This window comes from Rhea pennata, chromosome 22 (assembly GCF_028389875.1).
Source record: "Rhea pennata isolate bPtePen1 chromosome 22, bPtePen1.pri, whole genome shotgun sequence".
NCBI classification, from domain to species: Eukaryota; Metazoa; Chordata; class Aves; order Rheiformes; family Rheidae; genus Rhea; species Rhea pennata.
In genome coordinates this window covers 4,433,393-4,455,881 of record NC_084684.1, presented here as the reverse complement: position 1 = coordinate 4,455,881, position 22,489 = coordinate 4,433,393, and the positions used below count along the sequence as shown (strand labels likewise).

General features: G+C 52.7%; 1 protein-coding gene across 3 annotated transcripts; it reads left to right on the top strand.

The window, feature by feature from the left end:
- Positions 1-1,859: 1,859 nt before the first annotated feature.
- H6PD (hexose-6-phosphate dehydrogenase/glucose 1-dehydrogenase) lies at positions 1,860-20,620 on the top strand. Of its 3 annotated transcripts, none has more exons than XR_009960548.1 (7): positions 1,860-1,945; positions 3,222-3,371; positions 5,144-5,800; positions 7,378-7,495; positions 9,556-9,825; positions 10,497-15,042; positions 20,538-20,620. XR_009960548.1 is itself a non-coding variant. In XM_062593339.1 (6 exons), exons 3-6 carry the CDS (start codon positions 5,174-5,176, stop codon positions 11,852-11,854), a joined length of 2,373 nt encoding a protein of 790 aa, XP_062449323.1. In that variant the 5' UTR covers positions 1,860-1,945; positions 3,222-3,371; positions 5,144-5,173; the 3' UTR covers positions 11,855-15,255. The 3 variants fall into 3 exon arrangements, 1 of the variants encoding a protein (XP_062449323.1); XR_009960549.1 differs by having other exon boundaries at positions 20,510-20,565; XM_062593339.1 differs by lacking the exon at positions 20,538-20,620 and having other exon boundaries at positions 10,497-15,255.
- The last annotated feature ends 1,869 nt before the right edge of the window (positions 20,621-22,489 follow it).

Below are 22,489 nucleotides of genomic sequence, written 5' to 3'. Positions count from 1 at the left end.
GCCTTGGCGTGCCTTGCATTGCACTGCCTTGGCGTGCCTTGCATTGCACTGCCCTGGCCTGCCTTGCATTGCGCTGCCTTGGCCTGCCTTGCATTGCACTGCCTTGGTGTGCCTTGCATTGCACTGCCTTGGCGTGCCTTGCATTGCACTGCCCTGGCCTGCCTTGCATTGCGCTGCCTTGGCGTGCCTTGCATTGCACTGCCTTGGCGTGCCTTGCATTGCACTGCCCTGGCCTGCCTTGCATTGCACTGCCCTGGCCTGCCTTGCATTGCACTGCCCTGGCCTGCCTTGCATTGCACTGCCTTGGCGTGCCTTGCATTGCACTGCCCTGGCCTGCCTTGCATTGCGCTGCCTTGGCCTGCCTTGCATTGCACTGCCTTGGCGTGCCTTGCATTGCACTGCCTTGGCGTGCCTTGCATTGCACTGCCCTGGCCTGCCTTGCATTGCGCTGCCTTGGCGTGCCTTGCATTGCACTGCCTTGGCGTGCCTTGCATTGCACTGCCTTCTCTTGCCTTGCATTGCACTGCCCTGGCCTGCCTTGCATTGCACTGCCTTCTCTTGCCTTGCATTGCACTGCCCTGGCCTGCCTTGCATTGCACTGCCTTCTCTTGCCTTGCATTGCACTGCCCTGGCCTGCCTTGCATTGCACTGCCTTCTCTTGCCTTGCATTGCACTGCCCTGGCCTGCCTTGCATTGCACTGCCTTCTCTTGCCTTGCATTGCACTGCCCTGGCCTGCCTTGCATTGCACTGCCTTCTCTTGCCTTGCATTGCACTGCCTTCTCTTGCCTTGCATTGCACTGCCTTCTCTTGTCTTGCATTGCACTGCCCTGGCCTGCCTTGCATTGCACTGCCTTCTCTTGCCTTGCATTGCACTGCCCTGGCCTGCCTTGCATTGCACTGCCTTCTCTTGCCTTGCATTGCACTGCCCTGGCCTGCCTTGCGTTGCACTGCCTTCTCTTGCCTTGCATTGCACTGCCCTGGCCTGCCTAGCATTGCAGCGCCTTGGTTTGCCTTGCATTGCTTTCCAGCACCTTGCCTCGCCTTGTCTTACCTGTCTTGCCTGGCCTGCCTGTCTTTGCAGTGCCTTTCCTGTCCTGCCTTGCATTGCTTGGCAGTGCCTTACAGAGCCTTGCTTTGCATTGCATTGCAGTGCCTTCGCTTGCCGTGCCTTGCATTGCAGAGCCTTGCTTTGCAGTGCCGTGCCGTGCCGTGCCGTGCCGTGCCGTGCCCTGTGCTGCCTGGCAGTGCCTCGCTTTGCATCGCCCGGCAGCGCCGTGCCCTGGCTGGCAGCAGGCTCCCTGCCGCGGGCCGGGGAAGGGGCCGGGCAGCTGGAGGGCCTGCGCGAGGCGCTGGCCTCGGCGCCCTGCTCCGGGGGCCCCAGTGTCCCCAGGGCGGCAGGAGCCCGGCGGTGCCAGGCCGGGCTCCTCCGGCCCCGGGCTGCGCGCAAGCCGGCGGGCGCTTTGCGGCCCCAAACGTCGCCAGCGGCAGGGAGCTTGGTCGGCAGCGGGCTCGCACGGAGGGGGCTGTGGCGTTTTTGGGGGTGCTTGACTTGGCGATGCCTTGAGATGCAAAGGGAACGGTCATTTAGCTACAGCTCCGCGCGCGTCCGTTGCAAACCAAACCCAGACCTGTCTTCCTCTCGTGCAAAACATGTTTTCCTGAGATTCCCACGGTGATCAAACATGTGTTCCCAACATTCTCTGTATTTGTAGCCCGATCTTCTGCTACCTCTTACACATCTACACAGGTAAACTTTTCTCACGTTTGCTCACCTTACACTGATGCTCTTTACCTCTGTGCACAGTCTGGGACGTTTGTCACATCCCGTCTGCCTCTTCCACGCTCAGGGATTCACAAGGAAGCCGCCAGAGGAGAGTGAGGCTGGGGAAGGTGGATGCTGAGTGATCTGGGTCTCCGCTGGCGCAGGCTGGCTGTAATAGCAAGGTACAAACACTGCAGAGATGCCATTGCCACAGCTCTGGTGCCTGTGATGGGAAGACGCAGCTTACGTATGGTTTTTTCCTGATTCTCAGAGTCTCCTGATAACCCTTCAGCTGCACGGCCGTGTAGGAGCCCCAGGCCGCGCTGCGTTCGGCTGTGTGTCCGTTAGCTGCTGTTCAGCAGGGATGCAAAGCTAACAAAACCCTCTGCCCCATCACTCGCCGCTTTGCGTGTAGCGGGGGGACTCGCGGGGTGAGCAGCGAGCGCTGGTCGAAGCGCAGCTCCCGCGGCTGCGCAGGGCATTGCCCTGGCGCACGCTTGCTGCCGGGTTAAGCTCTCACGTTTTGTACAGATCTGCCTCAGGAGTCTTTTCCCTGAAGCCTGACTGAGCAATTTTACTCTGTCTGGTTGCAGGATTTTAAAATGTTATTATTTTTTATGAGAATACTGCTGATTATCTGATAATTAGTGAAATAATCAGCTGATAATCTGAAAGCAGTAAACACTGTCCTTCGTGTGCTTAATTTGGGCAGTGTAGCACGGTATTTTGCAATTTGTGAGTGTTGTGAAACTGGATTTCCATTGGCTTGTAAATGCATATGACTGTGTAGCTGAATCTGCCAGGAAATTACTTGGCTAATTCATTCCCTTCCTTGGGTAAATGTAAAAAAAAAGACCCACCCATATGCTTCCCTTTCCCTACCTGCTCCTCAGCGGAGATCTCTGTACAGCGTGGCAGTGGCTGCAGCCTCCCGAGGTGCTGATGGCAGTGCATTGAAACCCTTGGGTTCCTGGAAGAAAGATTGCTTAAGGAAATGTAAATATTATTTTACCTCACTATGTAACTTTGTTATCTGCATTATATTCCCATAGTGGGGAAAGGAAAACCAAACCAAACTGTGGTCTCTATTGCAGACCTTCAGCATGGACCTGGGGTGCTTGAGCAAAGCAGAGGAGTTTGTCAGGAAGGTGCTTTGGGAGAGGGAGTTGCTGCACATGCCTATGTTTTTGCATTTCCTAGAAGCAAAGATTTTAATGCCTCTCTCCTTCTTTTCACGAGTGAAAAAATGACTGCTGTTCCCTGCTCTCACCCAGCTTGCTCACAAACGGCAGCCAGAAGACTTTGCACTGGGAGCACGAGTGGGCCGAGAGCTGAGGCGTGCTGGGCTGTGGCTGGCACAGGAATGCTCATTTTTTCTCTGCTGGAAATGGGAGGTTCAGCTTTGGTGTTTCCTCCTGTTTACCAGAAAGGGGACAAGCTGCCTTATCTTGTTTTCAGCCTCTTGTTTGCCTGACTGTTGACTGGAGAGGTTGCTGGTCAGTCCGTTTGTCACAGAAGAGAGCTCTGCGCTCAGGAGAGGCTGTGAAGAAGACAAGTTTCCAGTTACTTTTGCCACTGCAGGCTCTGCAAAGCTCCTGTATTACTCAGGTGAGTCTGCTGGAGAGAGAAACACAAGATTTAATTGGATCAGCTCAAGCTGAGGGTAGGGAGAGATTTTCAGTTCCTTCTGTTGGTTTAGTTATCTGTATCCTGTGTTGGTTTAGTGATGGAGTGGTGATTTTTCTAGGAGCTTTCCAAGGGAAGAACCATGAGAACGAGGACAGCATCTCTGGTTCATCTCCCTCTCATTCAAGGGGAGCAAGGACCAGGTCTTTTGTTCCAGGCTAGAAAAGTGACTCCTAAGTAGGTCCAGGCAGGAGGAAGCTGATTGCTTCTGTTCCTGGCTCATATGTGCAGCTGTAACTGTGGAGCAATGGAGCCAATGATGCATTTTCTACCTGACAGTGAATGTGTGAGTCTGAGGAGACACCGTTTTGTCTTCCCTGTGCCCGCAGAGGGACACTTGGATGCTTACAACCTTTCTGTTACCCAGGATCCATTTCTCAGTTGAAGTGTGGTGAAAACTGCCACTTTACAGTGCTGTAATCACGCCAGTGCAAAGCCTCGGGCGGCTGCAGTTGCCCCGCTATAAAGGAGCCATATCCCGATATAGCCTTTTCCTCTTGCTGTCCAAAAATGATTGACCTGCATCCATGGTCTATGGGAATATTTTCCTATACAGATAAAGGTCTAAATCTATCATAGATCCAAGCGGTTTTAAAGATGTTAATTATCTTAAATGTACTGTGATAGCTATGCTCCAACTAAATGCAATTCCAGAAGACAAAACGAAGAGAATGAGATATCTGATGTAAGAGCTTCTGAAGTAATACTTGTTGTACTGAGAACAGTAACAGGGAATTATTAACTTCTTGTTTTGGATTTTCTCATTTGAGGTCTGAAATCATTGCTGTGTTTCTGAGTACTAAGAACTAGGTATGTCATTTTTCTTAAAAACAACTTCCTTTTGGATTAAGAAACAAGAATAAAAAGGAATAAGCGGGGGGGGTTTGGTGAGGGAGACCGGCTGTTAGTGGCTGCAGTGATCTGGACGGCCGCGGAGTGGCGAAGGCCGGAACGGGTGCTGCCATCCCCGCTGTAGTGATGGGAAGTTGCGGTGGGTAGAGCACAAACCCACATCGTCTCCTAGCCGCATGCACCACCCTCGCGAGACAGCACTGAGGCCGGCTCATGTCTAGGCTTGATTTTGAGGACTAAAAGTCCTCTTCCCCTGTGTTGTTTTATCAGACCATTTGGCTCCCAGTAGCTTGTCAGAGTCCAGTTCAGCTCCGTTCATGGGACTGGAGGTGCACGCAAGTCATTAATTAAGTCATTAAAGAAGATCCTGCAAACCGGAACTACTAATGCTTATCTTTGAGCTGTTGTGACAATATTGACATGAAACAACGCCAAGAGAGCATGGAGCGAAGTCCCAAGCAGGAGGTTATTGAAAGCAGCAGCCTGAATTTAGAGGTACATATGTTCGTTTGTAGGCAGCTCTGCAATTTGCATTAAAACAGATTTCAGTTTCACAGTCTAAAGGCGTTGATGCCCCCTCATTAACCTAGCCACAGGAATAATGCTCCTGCTACTGAAAGACCTTAGAAACACATGCTGTCTTACACTCTGGTTTGCACAAGGAGGCTGCAGTCTTTTCAAGAGCTCCAATTGCTACCACTGTTCAGATCATAGCAGGGAGGAGGGAGGATCCAAGCAGAAATTCTTGGCTCTGCTGCCATAGGAGAGCAGGTAGCTTATTTTGTATTTTGTGGTGTTATAACATGGACTGATAGATTTTCCTTTTTAATTCTCTCTGCTAGTGTTCCTGGGTCCATTTCCTCCGTCCAAAGATGCTGGGAACAGTCCTGCGTACAGTGTTGTTCCTGGGAGCCTTGCCATCACCGGCTGAGGTGTCCCAGGGCCACATCTCTGTGGTCTTGCTGGGAGCCACAGGGGATTTGGCCAAGAAGTACTTGTGGCAGGGTCTGTTCCAGCTTTACCTGGACCAAGTGAGCAGTGGCCACAGCTTCACTTTTCATGGGGCTGCCCTGACAGCTCTGGAGCCAGGGCAGAGGCTGATGTTCGATGTGCTGAAGAAGCTGTCCTGCCCCCAAGATGAGTCTCCCAACAGGTGTGCTGTGCTCAAGGACCAGTTTCTGAAGCTGAGCCAATACCACCAGCTGAAGACTGCTGAAAACTACACTGTGCTCAACAGAGAGATTGAGATGCTTCTTCACCAGGAGGGGCTGAAGGAGGCTGGAAGAATTTTCTACTTCTCAGTACCACCATTTGCCTACACAGAGATTGCCCGCCACATCAACAGCAGCTGCCGGCCACCTCCGGGAGCATGGCTGCGTATAGTGCTGGAGAAACCTTTTGGTCACAATCTGGAGTCAGCCCAGCAGCTGGCTGCAGAGCTGACGAGCTTCTTCAAGGAAGAAGAGATGTACCGGGTAGACCACTACCTTGGCAAGCAGGTAAGCACCTTGCAATGTGCAGTCCCCTGCCAGGCTGAAGGACTTAGTGGCTGGAAGAGTGCTGGACATCAGCTTTGCATCTAATGAGAGAGTTGGACCTCCAGATATGTTAGCTGCAGCCAATCAGTTGGCTTTTCTCCTATGTGAAAGTGTTGGCAGCCAAGAGAGAATTTTCTTAAAACAGTGAATAAGCTTGGCCCAGAGATGGGAATCAGGTTAAATAACCCTGGTTTGGGAGTGAAGGTGCTCCCTGCCCATGTTTTCCCAGCCTGCAGACAAGCATGGTTCCTGCCTGGCTGCAGGGTTTGAAGGCTAAGTGAATTCCTCTTTAAGAAGTACTCTGTACTCCCTTATCATTTGCTCAGGCTGTTTGTAGCCTTCAGCCTCCTCTGGTCTCTGAGAGTGTCTGCATCCCATCCTTAATCCAGGCAGAGCTGCTCCAAGTGTGCTTCCAAGCCTCCTTTTTCTGTCGTGTGTATCCGGACCATTAGTCCCAGCTGAGGCTGCATGACCTTGCAGTGAAGCTGTCGTTCCTGCCCTGCAGTGTGCTGCTCTCCGTCCTCTTACAGAGGGGAAGAAATGTGTAGACCAAGGCAGGACCTTCTCCCGTTGGCGTGACGAAGGTCCCCTCTCTGAGGGAAGCCAGGGTGTAGGGGAGAGCTGTGCGCATGCATGAGGGACAGATGCAGAATTCATCTGATCTTTTAGCCAAGGTCAGGGCTTTGATTTCACTGAATAAGCAACCCCCTTTCTCCCTTACAGTCCTGCCATCTCATTCCACACAGACCTCTCTGTTAGCAATGTCTTCTAGAAGCAGCTTTTAATTTTGGTGTGATGTGGAGCTGACGGGAGGTAATTTTGGTATGATATGGAGCTGAGTTTTGTAGGATGCTTAGGAGAGGGTTTCCTCCTGCCATGTTCTCCACTCGGGGCATGGAGGACTGGCTGCTGCAGAGAGAGCCTAGGACGTGTATCTGCAGTGTCCCAGAGGGAACACATTCAAGGACATGGCACCCTTGTTTTGGACAAATGTGACATCACATTTTGAAAGCAGCCTGTTCCAGCCGTGACACCACGTCCAAGTTTTGCTCAGAAAGGTGCACGTCCAGCTACAAGGAGAGCATCTCTGCTAAAAGGGGGGGATTTCTTCTTCTTCTTTCTTTCTCCCCCCAGCAACAGCGGATGTCTTTAGTGGTGTAAGCATCTGTTTTGATATTTCTCTGTGCTTTGGAACTGTACGCTTGTCCCAGCACAGTCTGACTCAGCCCTTTGTCTTCTGATGGACATAAACTGAGTGCCTTGCGGTTTGCATTTCAGCCTTTTGCACAAGAAATCTCAAAATGCTTCAGCAAGACCTTTAATGTTTGTTCTCCATGAGCGTTGGAGACCCTATTGGGCTTCACCATAGGCTCTCTTGCTAGTTTTCTCTCCTGTCACTTGCTCTGCTCTCCACTGTGCAGCATGTCTGCTGGCACTCCAGAGATGGACACATCCCAGTGCTGGATGGGGGCAGTGAGGTGGAGATGCTGTAGAAATCTGGTGACTTTTTGTTGAATCTTTGATTTTTCCCTTCACAGGCTATAGCCCATATCCTGCCCTTTCGAGACCAGAACCGGCAGTTTCTGGATCCAATTTGGAACCAGCATCATGTGGAAAGAGTGGAGATTGTTTTGAAAGAGACTGTGGATGCTAAAGGTTAGTGAAGAAAGTTTTCAGAGGTAGGCTGAGTAGGTGAGAAGGAGAACTGGTGGTACCTTAACTATATGAAAGTGGTCCTTGAGGCAGTGCTGGTGCAGAAACACAAAGGACCCAGTGAGTGATGAAATAGGGAGGGAGTGTCTAATGCTTCCTGCTAGCAACTGACTCAGCTTTCAGGTAGTGTTGCTGCTTACAGGAAAAAATTCCCATCCCAATTCCGCTGGGAGTGGGGGCAGGTTGCCCCACCTTTTTCTGCTGCAGAGCTCTAGGACATTCCACCTAGCTTCCTTGGACAGAGCCCAAGTCTTGGTAAGGACCATTGCATTTGGACTTGATGCAATCTAAACCCACCTGAGTTCAGTGATGCACTAGTCTGGCTGTCGTTACAATTCCGTTGCTTTTGTATTCCTGTCTTGTTAGCTGCAAAGCTTCCACTGAGTGTACACTTGTGTTATTCTTTGGAAGATGTTCTTTCATCTTTTACCTGAATGCTGCTTACATTGGCTGGTTAGAGTCTCAGTCCAGGTATCCAGGTCAGTCTGTGTGTCTGTCTTTGTGTTTCTCTCTCTTTCCCTCTCTTTCTCTCTCTCAGTAGTAAGAGCCTTGCAGAGAGAAAGAACCAAACCCCGAGCTGCTAGCGTGGGTCTCCTGCTGAAGGACACGGCTGCAATCCCTCCCTGCAATGCTGCAGCAGCTGCTCTGCAGTGCTCAGCATAAAGCTGGACTGCCACCCACAGCAGTTCTTGGGTTGTCGGGCGCCCTCAGTTCTGCAACATAAGGATTGCACTCCTTTTACCTCCTCTTCTACCTTCCTCTTCCCTCCCACCCCCCAACCACCACAAACGCAATATTAATTAATGCAGCTTTATTAAGCTTTGCACGATCCTTGGCTTGGCAGCCCAGACCTCAGCCAGGCCCATTCCTAGGGGAAGAAAGCACTGCAAGGAGCTTAGGGAGCAGTACTCTCCGTGGGTAGCCCCAGCTATGCCCTATACCCTCCCCTCTCAGAAAAACTGTAATTTTTCATTTGATGTCTTTTTTCTCCTTTGCAGCTTCAGCTGGCAGCTTGGCTCCCAGCAAGTCTGCAGCATTGATTACATTAATGAATGTGCCTTTGGATTAGAGCGAGGGAGATAAATGTATCAATCGATAGGGGAAGCCTATGGTCTTGATGTAGTCTGCAGTGTGCAGCCTGCTGCTGGTGGACTAAGGAAAGGCGTCTGAGTCACTTTCTTTATAAGTACACTGCCCTTCTCCCTTTCTTCCCATCCAAGTGAGAAGTCAGGCAGGGAGAGAGAAGCAGGGTTTTATGCACGAAATTTTGTCTTTCAAGAATGTGGCTCAGGCAGAGCCTTCTGAACTCGGGGAAGCCAGAGAGGGAAGAGGCAGTGCATGGAGAAGAGCAGTGCTAACCGGCCCAGCTCCCGGCTGTTCTGCAGGCCTGGTTTGCAGCTACAGGGCTGCTGGGCCCTTGCTCTCGCCCTGCTCTTTCTGCTCTGTCAAACTTTTGCACAGAGCTGCGCCCTGGGTGGAGTCCCGGGCTGCCTGGGACCTGCGGTCTGCAGTCCTGGGCTGTGACCTGTGGCACAGGAGCACAGGGTGGGGGTTACGCGGGGATCCTGCACCACGCTGGTTAGGGGAGGTTTGAGCTGTATATTGATGCCAGTGGCCGAGTGAAGCTTCTGAAGGCACAAGCAGCCAAAGGAAGCAAAACTGTCATCTCGTGTGTGAACTCCAAATCAGTATCAGGCAAGAAGATGACTCCTGCTGGTTTCAGGCCCTGTTATTGCCCAGGAGGAGGACTACGCCCTGCTCTGTGAAGGACGGGCAGTCCCTTGGGAACCTTTATTGTAGTAGCAGAGACATTTGGGGATCCTCTCTGCAGAGGGTGAAAAGGTTTGATGGGCTCAAATTAACTGTTGAGCCAGGAGGGGAGGAGAGGTGAACTGCTTTGTTCTTGTCTTTACTCTCCTTGGCACAGACATCTCACACGCAGAGGAGAGGGGTGCGAGAAAAGGGCTGCCTTCACCAGTATCTCACCTCCTCTTTGTCCTCAGGCCGCACCAGCTTCTATGAGCAGTATGGTGTCATCCGTGACGTGCTGCAGAACCACCTCACCGAGGCCCTGATGTACCTGACCATGGAGCTCCCAGCCAACCTGAGCAGCACTGAAGAGGTTTTGCAACGCAAGCTGCAGGCCTTCCAGTCCCTGCGGGGCCTGGAGAAAACCAGTGCGGTAGTGGGTCAGTATCAGGCCTACGCCAGCCAAGTGCGAGAGGAGCTGCAGAAAGCACAGGATTACATCACCACAACACCAACCTTTGCAGGTGAGAGTTTGGTCCAGGCCACGGAGAGTGGAGTAGTCTAGAGCTGAGGAGTGCGGGAGATGGGAGTCCCTGGTTCTGACACCAGCTCCGTGACTCTGAACCTCACTGCTGACACAGGGTTGTCTCCAGGCATCCACCAGCATGGTAACCGGGAGCTGTAGCAACACAATGTTGTCATGTTAGTTAACTAATGATCCCACCAACTGGAAGCACTGCGTAAGGGCTAGGTCACATTATTCTTGCTAAGATCTGTGCGTTATTTTTAGGAGTAGCCTGCAAACTCCCTTGCCTTTTCACAAAGACTGGTTGCTCTCTGCATCTGAAGGGTAAAGCTTTGGGAGCTCTCTGTGGCTGACAGACCGCACGCTCACCTCTGGCCATGCTGTGTTTTCTGAACATCAGAGGTTTTGACTGAATGATACTCATGCTCAGAAGCTGGTTTCTTGCAAAAGTAAAGGAGATTAATCCAGCAGGGTACTTGAGAGGGAGCAGAGCAGCTAGTCTAGTTGGCCATGAAAATGCCAAATGCGGAGCAAGAGACCCTGTGGATGCCAAGATTTCTGGGATCTAAGGCAAGAGAGTGATAAGTAGCCGATCTAGATCCCCTCAAGTTTGCACGTTGTTCAGGCTCCAGGTTTTATTCTGTAGCTGCGATCACTGTGTCGTTTCAGGTGTGCTGATTCACAGCGACAGCCTGCGTTGGGAAGGGGTCCCTTTCCTCCTCACTTCTGGGAAGGCTCTAGATGAGCGGGTGGGTTACGTCCGTGTTCTCTTCAAGAACCGGGCCTACTGTACTCAGAGCGAGACTCTGAGGGATGCAGGCTACAGCCAGTGTAAAGCCAAGCAGATCGTCTTCTACATTGGGCATGGCGCACTCAACGCTCCTGCGGTGCTTGTGAGCCGGAACCTTTTCAAGCCTGTCATGCCGGAAAGCGGCTGGAGAGAAGCAGCGGTTCAGCCAAAGCTGCACATTTTTGGACAACCGCTGTCTGATTACTATGTGTACTACCCTGTGAAAGAGAGAGATGCATATTCTGTCCTCATCTCCAACATTTACCATGGCAGAAAGGACTTCTTCATCACCACGGAGAACCTGCTGGCATCCTGGGAGTTCTGGACCCCACTGCTGGACAGCATATCCCGCCAGCCACCGCGTCTCTACCCCGGTGGTGTGGAGAACCAGCACCTCTTAGACTTTGAAATGGTTGGAGGGGAACTGGCATTTGCACTGGCAGAGCCGGTAGAATTACTGCACCCTGACAAGCCAGCGCCGAGCGGTTACAAAACAATCCAGTCCAAATTTCGGCAGAGCCCCCTGGTCTCAACGTGGTCCGAGGAGCTGATTTCCCAGCTGGCTTCTGACATTGAGAGGGCAGCCGGCGGAGCTGTGGCACATTCTGGGCAGTTCCACCTGGCCCTCTCGGGAGGCTCAAGCCCAGTGGTGCTGTTCCAGCGGCTGGCAAGGCACCATTACGCCTTCCCGTGGAGGCACACCCACGTCTGGCTGGTGGATGAACGCTGCGTCCCGCTCACCAATCCTGAGTCCAACTTCTTCAGCTTGCACAACCACCTCCTCCAGAGCGTCAGGGTGCCCTACTTCAACGTCCACCCCATGCCCGTGCACCTGAACCAGCGGCTCTGTGTGGAAGAGGACGGAGGCACAGAGCTGTATGCCAAGGAGATCACAGCCTTGGTTGCCAACGCCAGCTTTGACCTGGTGCTGCTGGGGATGGGCGCTGACGGGCACACTGCTTCACTCTTCCCCGACTCTGAAAACGGCTTGGAAGGGGCCCAGACTGTGGTGCTAACAGAAAGCCCTGTCAAACCTCACCAGAGAATGAGCCTCAGCCTGCCCCTCATCAACAAGGCCAGGAAGGTGTTTGTCCTGGTTTTGGGGAAGGGCAAGCACGACATCGTCAGCCTGATCAGCAGAGTGGGCCACCAGCCAAGGAAATGGCCTATCTCGGGTGTCCGCCCCAGCTCTGGCCGGCTGGTGTGGTATGTGGATTACGAAGCTCTGCTTGGGTGAAGTCTCCCTGGTGTCCCTGCTCCCTTGTCTGCGTGGCTCTCCGAGCTTGGATTTCCCTGCCCCATCCCTGTTCCGCTGCAGCCAGCTGCAGCTCTGCCTCTGACAGACTCTTTAACCTGGGCAATGTGGGCCTGCGGTACCGCCGACCTTCGAGCCCAGAAAGGGGCTCAGATCAGTGTTCAGAGCCAAACGGGAGCCAAGAGCGCAGTGCGGCGTTTCTGGCTCTGCTAGTGACTCTGACTGTGACTTTGGACAAATTACCTCACCTTGAAGTGCCTCAGTTTCCTTGTCAGGGCTTTGTGGTTCTCACGTTGAGCTACCTCGCAGGAGCAATGGGAGACTTGCTAAATTAAGTGCCAACCTTTTTTTTTTTTTTTTTTTTTTTTTTCCCAGATTCTCAGGTTAGAAGACAGCAATATCGCTGGCTATCAGAGTGCTGCGCACCGGGGTCCGTAGTCTTGTCTGAGCAACCCACCTTGGTGCGTGCCGGCCACTGACCGCGGCCGTGCTCTCCTGGAAGCACAGACACCCGCCCGCTTTTGCGGCATGCGGCCCCTAAATTTTGACGCTGATTTGTGAGCTCGCTGCAGTCCTGAGTCTTTATAAATTGCCCAGAGGCAGAGAACAGATTTATCAGCAGTAGTTTGCTGCTTTCCTTAAGTGGATAGCTGGTCCGTGGGGGGTGCACAGGGAAACCACATTGCTTTCTAGGCTTTTAGAGTAATGGCAGCAGGGTGAGCAGGACGGCAGTTCACAGAGCCGTCGTGTGCCTCAGCACAGCGACTGCGGAGGAGGAGCTCGGTGTTTGGAGTTGCTGGGTTTAGCTGACAGAGGAATGGTGTTTTCCTTAACTGTGATCCTGTCTCCTTCTCTGAACCATTTTTTCTTTGCCCTCAGAACCGAATCTTGCAGTGTCATTTACTGGCTTATAAAATTTCTGCAGCTTTGCAATGTATCCATGTATACCTCATCAGAGCACATATTAAGGTAGTTATAGTGTTTGGGGATGGTGGTGGTGGAATTTGAGCTCAAGGACACTGTAAGGGGAGGGCGCTTTCTCTCCCCTACATGTCCCTGGGGCACACATCACTGATGCGTTGCATCTTGGTGTAGCTAGGACAACGTAAGAGGTTTTGAAATGAAGGAGGGTTGGAGACATCCAGTCCTACCGAGAAACCCCGCTCTCGCCCTGCCAGTTTTTGCGTTTCCCAGAACGCTGTCACGCATCGGGTGTCGCTGAGCTTCGGTGATGCTCTCAAATGCTCTGTGACCTCCTCCAGAGGGTAATTTATCGCAGCATGCCACGGCGCTGCCCTTGGCGGGGAGATCCGGACGGCGCAGATGCGGAGAGGCTGTAGTGGGGGCTAGAGACAGTGACTGTCCCCGGGAAGGCGCCGGGAAGGGCCAGGTCTGCGGCAGGAAGCTGGAGCGTGGACGTGGTGTTGGCTCCCGGTGAAGAGGGTTCTGCGTAGCAGAGGAGCCTACTTCCAGAGGGATTTCTGCTCGCTTCCTGCGCGTGCCGGCCGTGTTTCACAGAGACGGGGCCCTGTGCGGGTGCCCGGGGTGGATGCGGCGCAGGGGCGGGCGGCCCGCGGGATGGCGCCCCGGCCGCACGCAGCAGCAGCCAGCGGTGCGCAGGTCTCAGCAGCGCTGGTCCAAGGCGCCCTGCACAGCCCAGCGGGCTCCGGCGGAAAGTGGGATCCTCAGGACTCGGGCTCGGGGGTCTGGTGTCTCCCCGGAGGCCTGAAAGTCTGTGGGATGAGGAGCTGCTTTGGACAGCTGGGAGATAGGGGTTGGCCTCAAGTCCTTCCCTGTTCGGGGTCTGCTGAGGCTACGTGCAGCAGGAAAAGGCCAAATTCTCGGGAGTGGCTGTGATTTTTGGCAGGTTCCCCCCAGCCACTGCCACCGCAGCGGGTCAGGAAAAGCTGCATTTTGCCTCCTGCTTTTGACTAGGCTGAGATGAATTGCGCATCGCTTTGCTTTCGCATGGGGAAGCAGGGCGGTTACTGCAGGGTAGCTTTTTCAAAAGCTCGGATGCACAGGAGAAACGCACGCTTCAGCTGGTCTTGTGCGATGACTGGGGTGGCTGGTTGTCCAGTGTTTCGGGTGTTCGTGAACTAGAGTTTGCTATTTTATAGTTGCAGTCAGGCTTAACTACCAGCACAAATACCAGAGTGAAAATAAACCACAGGGGAAAATAATATCATAAAATATGAGGAAGAAGGGGAGTGCTGCACGTTCCGTGGTGCAGAACTTGCCTGTCGGGCGAGTATGATGGCGGTGGAGTCTGAGGAGTTAACTGGGACCAGCTCTGTGGAATAGCTCTCCGGCTTGTAGACACGTGCTAGCAAACACCGGTTCCAAAATACGCCACAGTGGCTGAAACAGCTGTGCGGAGAAAGATGTTTTAGGTCTGGTATGTCCATAAATTCAGACATCGTTTTTCTTCTTTATACAAAAATAATCATGTTAACTACTTTCCAGTTCTTTTGTATTTGGTGTGAGGGAACAATTTTTAATGAAAAGTAGACTTACATGAGAATAAACATACTATAATGATTGACAAAATTTATTTCCACTTTACAAATGACTGTGGCACTGGCATTTTCTTGCTTCTGCACACAGACATTTTAATACTTGGCTGGCTCTGTTGGAAATAAGCAGTGATTTTAGAGAGGTTTGGTTATACTTTTAAACGAGCATGGTTGTTTTCTTCTTCCAGCTGTTCTTTTCAGCTGAAAATAGGGTTCATTTGGGAGATCTCTAGTGGGTTACCCCCAAAATTCATTCTACTTTTTATAAAAATCCAGCAAAAGCTTTTACATGTGTTTTCTTCAACGAACATACCTGTATGGGGTAGGGGTTTTTTAAGAACTGTATTTTTTTTCCACAGACTTCCTTTTAAACACTTTAATATTTAGCATTTGCCAAATGAAAAATATTTTTAAATATATAAAATTTGTGACTTTCAAAAGATAGATTGCAGATGGGGAGAAGGGTGTAACTACAACAAAGCTGATGAAGAAGGATGGTAGAAATCCACTGGGCTGTAGGCCAAGGAAGCAGTGCTATTTTTATATTGTAAAAGCTATTAATAGAAGGTGAAAGCACCTTGCTGAGAGCTTGTCTATTAACCTTTCTTAGCAAAAGCGAGGCCATGGAATAACGTCATACACTCAGTTTCTCCCGTAAGTAATTACTGGTATCAATTCTAATACTTTTAAAGGACAAATAGATTCTTCATTGCATTCCTATGAATCAGTGGTGTGGTTATTTATATGGTTTACAGAAGTCGAACACTGGAAGTCATTCATTTCTCACTAACTTTTATAAATCAAGCTGTAAGATCTTATTTTCCCGTAAGTAAACTTTTGTGATTCCTTTCATGTTTTGTGATGAATTGAGAAGTATATTTATAAATAATAAATATTTTTCTAACAATCTCTTGATTTTTTTTCAAAGAATGTTGGTTGTTCTGGTTTTTTCCCCTGTCGGTGTCTTAAATTTAAAGTCCTGGGTTGTACGAAGAAGACAGTCTTGAATTTGCCATAGTGCAAAGTCCGTAGCCCTAAGTGTTCGCTCTGACTGATGGCTGTCTCTCCTTTCTGTGTGCGTCACCCAACAAGAGCAGGACTTTTCGAACAGCCAAAGCCCTTTGAAGACGACAGGCTGGGACCTCCCAGTACTGCGCAGTGTCCTGGAAACACCAGGTTCGGTGGTGCCTTAGGAAAGGCTCCTCTGAGCCACGTTCACTCCTGCAGTTACGTTTCCGTAGCTATGTCACCACAGTTGCTCCGTGAGACCGCAGCCCGCTCAGGGTCTGCGAGCGGAGGTGGTGCAGCCGAGCTCGGAAGGAGCTGTGCCGGCGCGGGCCCCTCCGGGAAGGGAAGGGGGGCAAAGCTGCAGCGGCCGCGGGAAGGCGCGGAGGAGCGTGGCAGCGCGTCCCGTTGCCCCCCGGGCGGTAGGTAAAGCCTCGCTCCGCTCTCCTGGCCAGGGGGGTATCGGAGGATTTAACCCGGGTGTTCCTTCGCTGCAGCCTCGCTGGTTCGCAGAAGCTCGTTGCCCCGAACGCCGCGCGGCGCAGCCCCGGTCCTCGATCGCAGCCGCGGGCGGTGGCGTAGCACAGGATTTCCGCAGCTCCGGACGGTGCGGGGGGTCTCCGCGCCCAAACCTCCTCCCGAGCTCCGGGCACGTGGCTGGGGCGTGCGTATGATGCCCTCAGCGTGTTAGAGCGTGACGCCGAATTAGCTAAGGGACCAAGCCTCTGAAGAGGGCTGGGCAGCCACGTCACAGCACTGGGACACTGTTTCCCCATCGGGATTGCGGATGTGTGAATTCCACTTCAGAGAGGCATTGATGAGTGCACGTCGCTGAGGGGAGATACTCCGGGCGGTCGCAGGGAATCCTCCCCGCACCTGCACAGCGGGCAGAGACAGTAGTGGGAGAGGCAGCAAAACTTTCAGGGCGTCTTAATGCTTCCCGAAAGAAATCCCTTGTTGCTGCACTGGGCTTCTCCTTCGGGCAGAGCTAAGGGCAGCCCGTAGCGGGGTTCGTGCCTCTGCACCCATTGCCTGCCTTCCTAAGGATTTGGTTTCTTGCCTTCCGTCCACAAAATAGGTGATTAAAAAACGTGGCTGTTAGCTAAAAAGGGGCAAGAAAGGAGGAGGGGGTAGAGTGACAAGCAGCACGTTTAGGAACCGCAGCAACCCGAAGCGAGCGGCCTTGCGAAACGGCGGCGGGTACCGTGAGCCGACGCAGCTCGTCCCAGCAGAGAGCTGGCGCGTGGTCCCGGAGCAGCGCGGCACCGCCGCTCCTGCCGGCGCCGCCGCGGGCTCCGGCGGGCCCGTGCCCCCGCGCTGCGCCCTGCGGCGGCACGCGCCCGCTCTCCTTCGACAGGCTCCTCCGCGGGCAGGAGTTGCCCGCAGAAACTACGTGCCGGTGGCGCGCCGAGCAGACACCGCCTCGTCTTTCCTCGAACAGGGCTCCTCTCTGCAGGCATCTCCTTGCGCACAGAAGAGTCGGGTCCTGGGCGAACGGCGTTTGGCTCGAGCAGCGTCACTGTTGCTGGAAGGAGCCCTGCGCACAGAGACAAGCAGGTTCTTTTGGGTAGACCCTATTCTTGACAGGCTCCAGGCGCTTGCTTTTGTGCTTTGCTTTTCCGTCTTACCCGGGCGTATTTCGTGGGCTCACGTGGCAGCGCGTGTGCTGGAGCTTTGGGCTTTGGAGCTCCTCAACAGCAGTGTTTTGACACGACCAGCTTGTCTGGCAAACAAGCCGCCGACACGCGGCAGTGTTTTGACGTGCAGCGAGGCATTGCTGTGGATGCTCTTCCTAAGTTTCTCTCTGGAGGTGCTTGGGCGTCTGGAGGAAAGGAGCCGCTTCGGAAGCGGGCGTGCCAGCAGCAGAGGGTGCTGCCTCGCCGCGCTGCGGGAGCTGCTGCTCCCAGCCCCGTCCAGCAACCAGCCCTTCGCTGCTCTTCCTTGAGTCACAGGCGGCAAAGAAACGAGAGCCGGCGTCCCGTGGACGGGGCCAGCTAACCGACCGGCCCGCTCGCCCGGGAGCCGCTCCACAGCTGCTGTAGCACGGTCCCGTGTTGCCCTGGCTGCTTTCCTTTCGTGGCTCCCTTCCTGTCCTCCATCGCTAAGGCCAGGCATCGGTTCTTCTGCTCCCCCACCGCCACGGGCTCCTGGCGCCCCGGCGAAGCCCGTGCACCCGGCCTCCCGCACGGGCTCGCGACGCGCGGTGCGCAAAGCACGAGGAGCGTGCTGTTGAGACCTGTCTCAGCCAGAACGGTCGCTGTGGCTTTGGGGAGTGCTGCTGCCTTGTGCTTGGTTAAGGGCTAAGGAGTCGTGTCTGTAGTGCGTGCACCTCGGCGGTAGCTGGGCAGCCAGCTGCTGTTGTAAGGGATGCTCCAAACGGTGCTGGAGATCTGTAGAGCATCTTCTGTGTCCGAGCGCTCCGGACCTGTTTGACCCTGCTCTTTAAGGCCGGCTCTCGATAGCTGGCGCGCTGCACTGCAGCGGGCAGGCACAGAAGCAGTGACAGGAGACACCCAGCAAGCTTGTGCGCCTCAGACGAATATGATACGCTCTCGAGGCTTTGTGCAAAATGCTCAGATCCCACTCTGTTTCTGGGAAAGGGTTTCATTTCATTCAACAGTCTCATTTATTTGCATTGTAGTGGATAAAGTGCTGCGTTGATTGTGTTGAGATCTGAACTCATGGGAAGAGACAAACCAAAAAGGAAGACTGCTCTTTCTGCAACGGGCCCCTTGGGGATACCTCCTTTTCCTCTACCATCCCACTCTCCTTTTTTCTTTTTTTCTCCCTTTTCCAGCCCACCGAGCCATTCTCCAGCGGAGGAGGGCCAGCCGGGTGTCCTCTAAGCAGGCTTGGCAGGATTTCTGCCTCGTGGGGTTGCTGTCTGGACAGCCCCTCTCTCTGCTCCGCAGCCCCGGGCTGCCCTGGCTTCGCGGCCGTGCCGCACAGACCCTCTTTGTTCCCGATCCGGCGCAGTCTCCCCGCGTTCCCGCGGGCCGAGCCGGCGTGCGCACGTACGTGCTTGGGGCCGAGCGCCTAGCTCGCGCTCGCGCTCTCTCTGGCGCGTAGAAAGCTGCGTGTTTGCCGCCTGCCCATCTTTATATTGACCCCCAAAATGCAAAGCAGTAGGATCCCCTTTTTTTGATACGGTTTGCCAGCCTGCTGCTAAAAAGAGCAATACAATTCAAGCAGAAAGCACATCTATAAAGTGTGCACCAGCCTGCGAGTCTGTGCCTTTAAGAAGAATTTAGACGCTTAACTTCAGGCATTCAGAAAGGACCCGTTCTGCAGGAGGAGGGTGCTCAACTCCTTCCAGACATTTCCCAACCAATCTAAGATGCTGAGGGCTGAGCGCAAAAAATGAGGCATCCCAAGTCTCCCTCCCCTCTTTTCATATTCTTAGCATGAATTTACAGGGGTGAAAATTGGAAAAGCCTCTCTTAGTCCAGACCCCATCCCCAGTTAGTTTTCCAAACAGGCCGAGAGAGAGTCCATCTGCAAGCCGTAAACACTGCCATTTGTCAGCCTCCCCCCTCTGCTGCCCTTCGCACTGCTGCTTGAAATGCAGAGGGAATTCAAAGCAGGCAAGTGAAGATTAGTAATTCTTGCTTCTTAAGGAAGCAGGCGAGTCAGATATTGAGGAAATAAAGTGAGACAAGATTCTGCAGGAGCTGTGATCTCATCTGGCAAGAAGCCACCACAAAGCTGAAAAGTTCTGCTTCAGCACTTGTCGCGGCTGGCTTCCTCCAGCTTCCCTGCTGCCATCACCCCCCATGCCTGTCCCCTGCCATTTCGCCCTTCTCCCTGCGAAGAAGAGCGATTTCTATTAGGGCAGGAAATCCTTTCACGCCTGGAACTAGGGTGCAATAAAGCGCAAGACTGTGAGATAACCCTCAGACAAAGAAACCCGCAGCTTGCAATGGCCAGGTGCTGCCAGGAGCCCGGGGGAAATCAAGTGCCATGGGGGGGGCCTCCGCCCGAGGGCCCAAGGTGCTGTATCTGATCTTCCTCCCGCTGGCGCTGAGGGGACCGGCAGCACCCTCGCTTCCTGGCGCTGTCACGTCTCACGCCTTTTTGCGAGCGGATGGCTTTCAAACACCGGCCTCTGCTTTGCAATGCCTGGCAGGACTCGCGTGACGTTTGCGCTAACAGGCTGCACTTCGGCACTGATTCAGCAGCGTGGACGCAGCAGCTGTGGGCAAGCTTCTAGCTTCAATTTACAGGGGGGGGATCAATAAAGGATCCCCCATTGCAACCATATGGTACTGGTAAACCTGCTATATTCCCGCAATTTAATGTGAGTGCCTCAGTATGGACAAGAAGGGAATTCAGGGAGCGCTAATCATGGAAGAAAACACTGCTGCCCTGGGTATGTTCTCATGCACTTGTGTCCACAACTGGAGGTCACGTACAGAAGAGGGTAAAGCAAAGGTGCACACCAAGCTGGAAGCGACGTGGTGACTTTTCACAGGAGAGGAATTGCAGTCTCACGTGGAGTGGCAACCCAGTTTGTGCCCCCTAAGTTTAACAGTCCCCTTGGGAAAAGGGCATGAACTACTGCAGCGTTCCCACTCCAGGGTAGTGCTGACTGTGGAGTCTGCGGGAGGCCAGGTACTCAAACCGGGACGGGCGAGTGGGTGTTACAGAGCCAGCCCGGGACCCAGGAAAGCCTGGCAGAGGTCCCTTGCACGTGACCTTGGACAAGGCATTTAATCTCTCAGATTGAAAACAATAATACTTCTTTACTTACAAGGGATGTAATGTGTTCTTGGCCAGATAAGCGAGTGCACAGTGCACCACATTTTGTTTTTGAAGGTATTTAAATAAGCTCCACACAGAGCGCAGAGCCACACTCTGATCTCACAGCAACCAAAGCAGTTGTCAGAGGTCACTCGAAGTCAGTGGACAAAGCAGAATCGGTCCAGCCCTGTCCATGCCTTCCCACTCTCGGATGAGAAGAGCCTACATTTTAATAAGCAGCTTTATTAAGCTCGCCCTTAAGCATTGTAGGGTCTTGCTTTTCATGCAACAATGAAGCTGCTTTTTGATATTTCAAACACAGAACTCATTATCTGAGAGGAAGAGGTGCAGTGAAATCGCTTTGTGACTTTTCCAGCTCATCCGATCCTAATCTCTTCCTTCAGGACAAATGGATCGTAGAGCTTTCTTGACACTTGGATCCTTTTTGTGATGAGTACTCTGGTATGGGTTTAGCTGAACACGAACGCCCCCACCTCATTTGCTACAAGAAGCTGGACTAAAGTTTAGCTCCTGCAGGCTGCTTTCTCTCCACCCTGAATGCAGTAAGGTCAGGTAAGCCAACACTCCAGGCAGAAGGAATCATGTCATATCTAATGCCTTTTCTCCTTGCTCTCTACTTTTCCTGCTGCCTTGGCAGGGGACTAATCTTTTTGTACCTTGCTTTCACCATCCAGGCCTCAAGAAATTGATATCTCCAGTGCAGGGAGGCAGCTAATATCACTGCAGTGGAGTCAGCAGAGCAGCTGAATTCACAGGCAGACTGGAGCCTGCTGAGTTTCCTGTACAGTTCTCAGACCTCGTTAACATCTTTCCCGGGCTCGGTGATGACATGCCTCTGCTGCTGCAGAAGGTGCTCATGCTGTGCTGACCCTTTAATACGCCCTGGGGAGCTGTGGCAAGGTGGGCCAAGGAAGACCTGCTTTCAAAATCCCCACAAGCAAAAGCTTGGGATTGCTGCAGGATCTTGGCTCTGGCTATTGCTCTGTTATCCCTCCTGGGGCACAGCAGATGTGCAGGGAAAGGTCTCAAAGCCAGAGGAAATTTCCCCATCTGCATCTCTAGGCACCAAGAGCTGCTGTCAGCCCACTAATTAACGGTTGCGGCCCCTCTGCCTCTCCAGATTACAAAGCCACGTTAGCCTTTGCCCCACTCCCAGCAGTCAGGTTCACACATTACAGCAGCCTCCACCTTGGCAGTAATGAAATAAAGCCTCTAAAGTAGGTGCGCTTTAACACACGTAGTAGAGTGATACAGTGTAAATGAGAACCTGGCCCACAGAGCTCCAATTCTGGGCAGCTCTGGAGTTTCCCGATACAACACTTCAGCGTGCCTTCTCTCTGGTTAACGCTTGTGTGGTTCCTTCCTCCAAGATCTTTGGCATGGGCATAAGACACGAGTGACTCATTAACAGTGGGGATCAAACAGGAAAATTCTCCATGGGCAAGGATGGATTTGCAGGCGGGCTGCAAGCGTGCTGATAGAAAACACTGGAGCCAGTTTGCAGTGCCAGCATCCTTCCTCATCTCCCTCGGAGCACTATTCACAGGGTCTCCAAGTAAGCATGAACCCACCAGCTTTGGCCAACTGTCCAAGCAATGGACAGCAATGGACCCTCTCTTAAAGAGGGAGATTTTCACAATACACCTGGGGGAGTATTTTGTAGTGATTTCTGCTGAAATCAATGGGAAAAATCTTATTGACTTAAACTGGAGCAGGACAAGGTCAAAGCACAGCAGTTTTGAAAAAGCCTCCCAAATATATCTATTTTTAATATGAAACCTCTCCCATTTCTGTCATGCAGCCTGTGAAAGAAGACATTTGTGCTTTGCCTGTAAACTCCTTGGTGTCTCTGGTTGGCTAGAGCAATAACTTTAACGTTACGTGAATGTGTTTTTTTAATGAACCACAATGTCTGGCACAGAGCATCTGTTCCCAAGGACTTCAAAGATACTTAATGAATTTGTTCGTCAGTTCTGGAAAGATATGAATGCACATAGGAACAACTTTATAGGCATGCACTGTCCCATGGAGTCCAATGGTAGGATTCTCCTGCTTTGGCTGAAGTCTTTTTGCAGGACTTTTTTGGTTGTATGACCAGAAATGGGTGAGGAAGGGTGGGGTGTACAACAGTCAAGCCACCAAACCTTGGCCTTTGCATTACGAAGTCCTAGGGAAGATGTAGCTGCTTCTTTGTTCTGACAGCTCAGTGGGGTCAGTGCGCTGCCCGACCCTGACATATCACTGGATGTCCTGCTGTGACTGACCACCTCACTCAAGAAGTAACCCAGCAGTGGGGAACCTACGGCCCCGGGGCGGCACACAGCCTGCAGCCTGG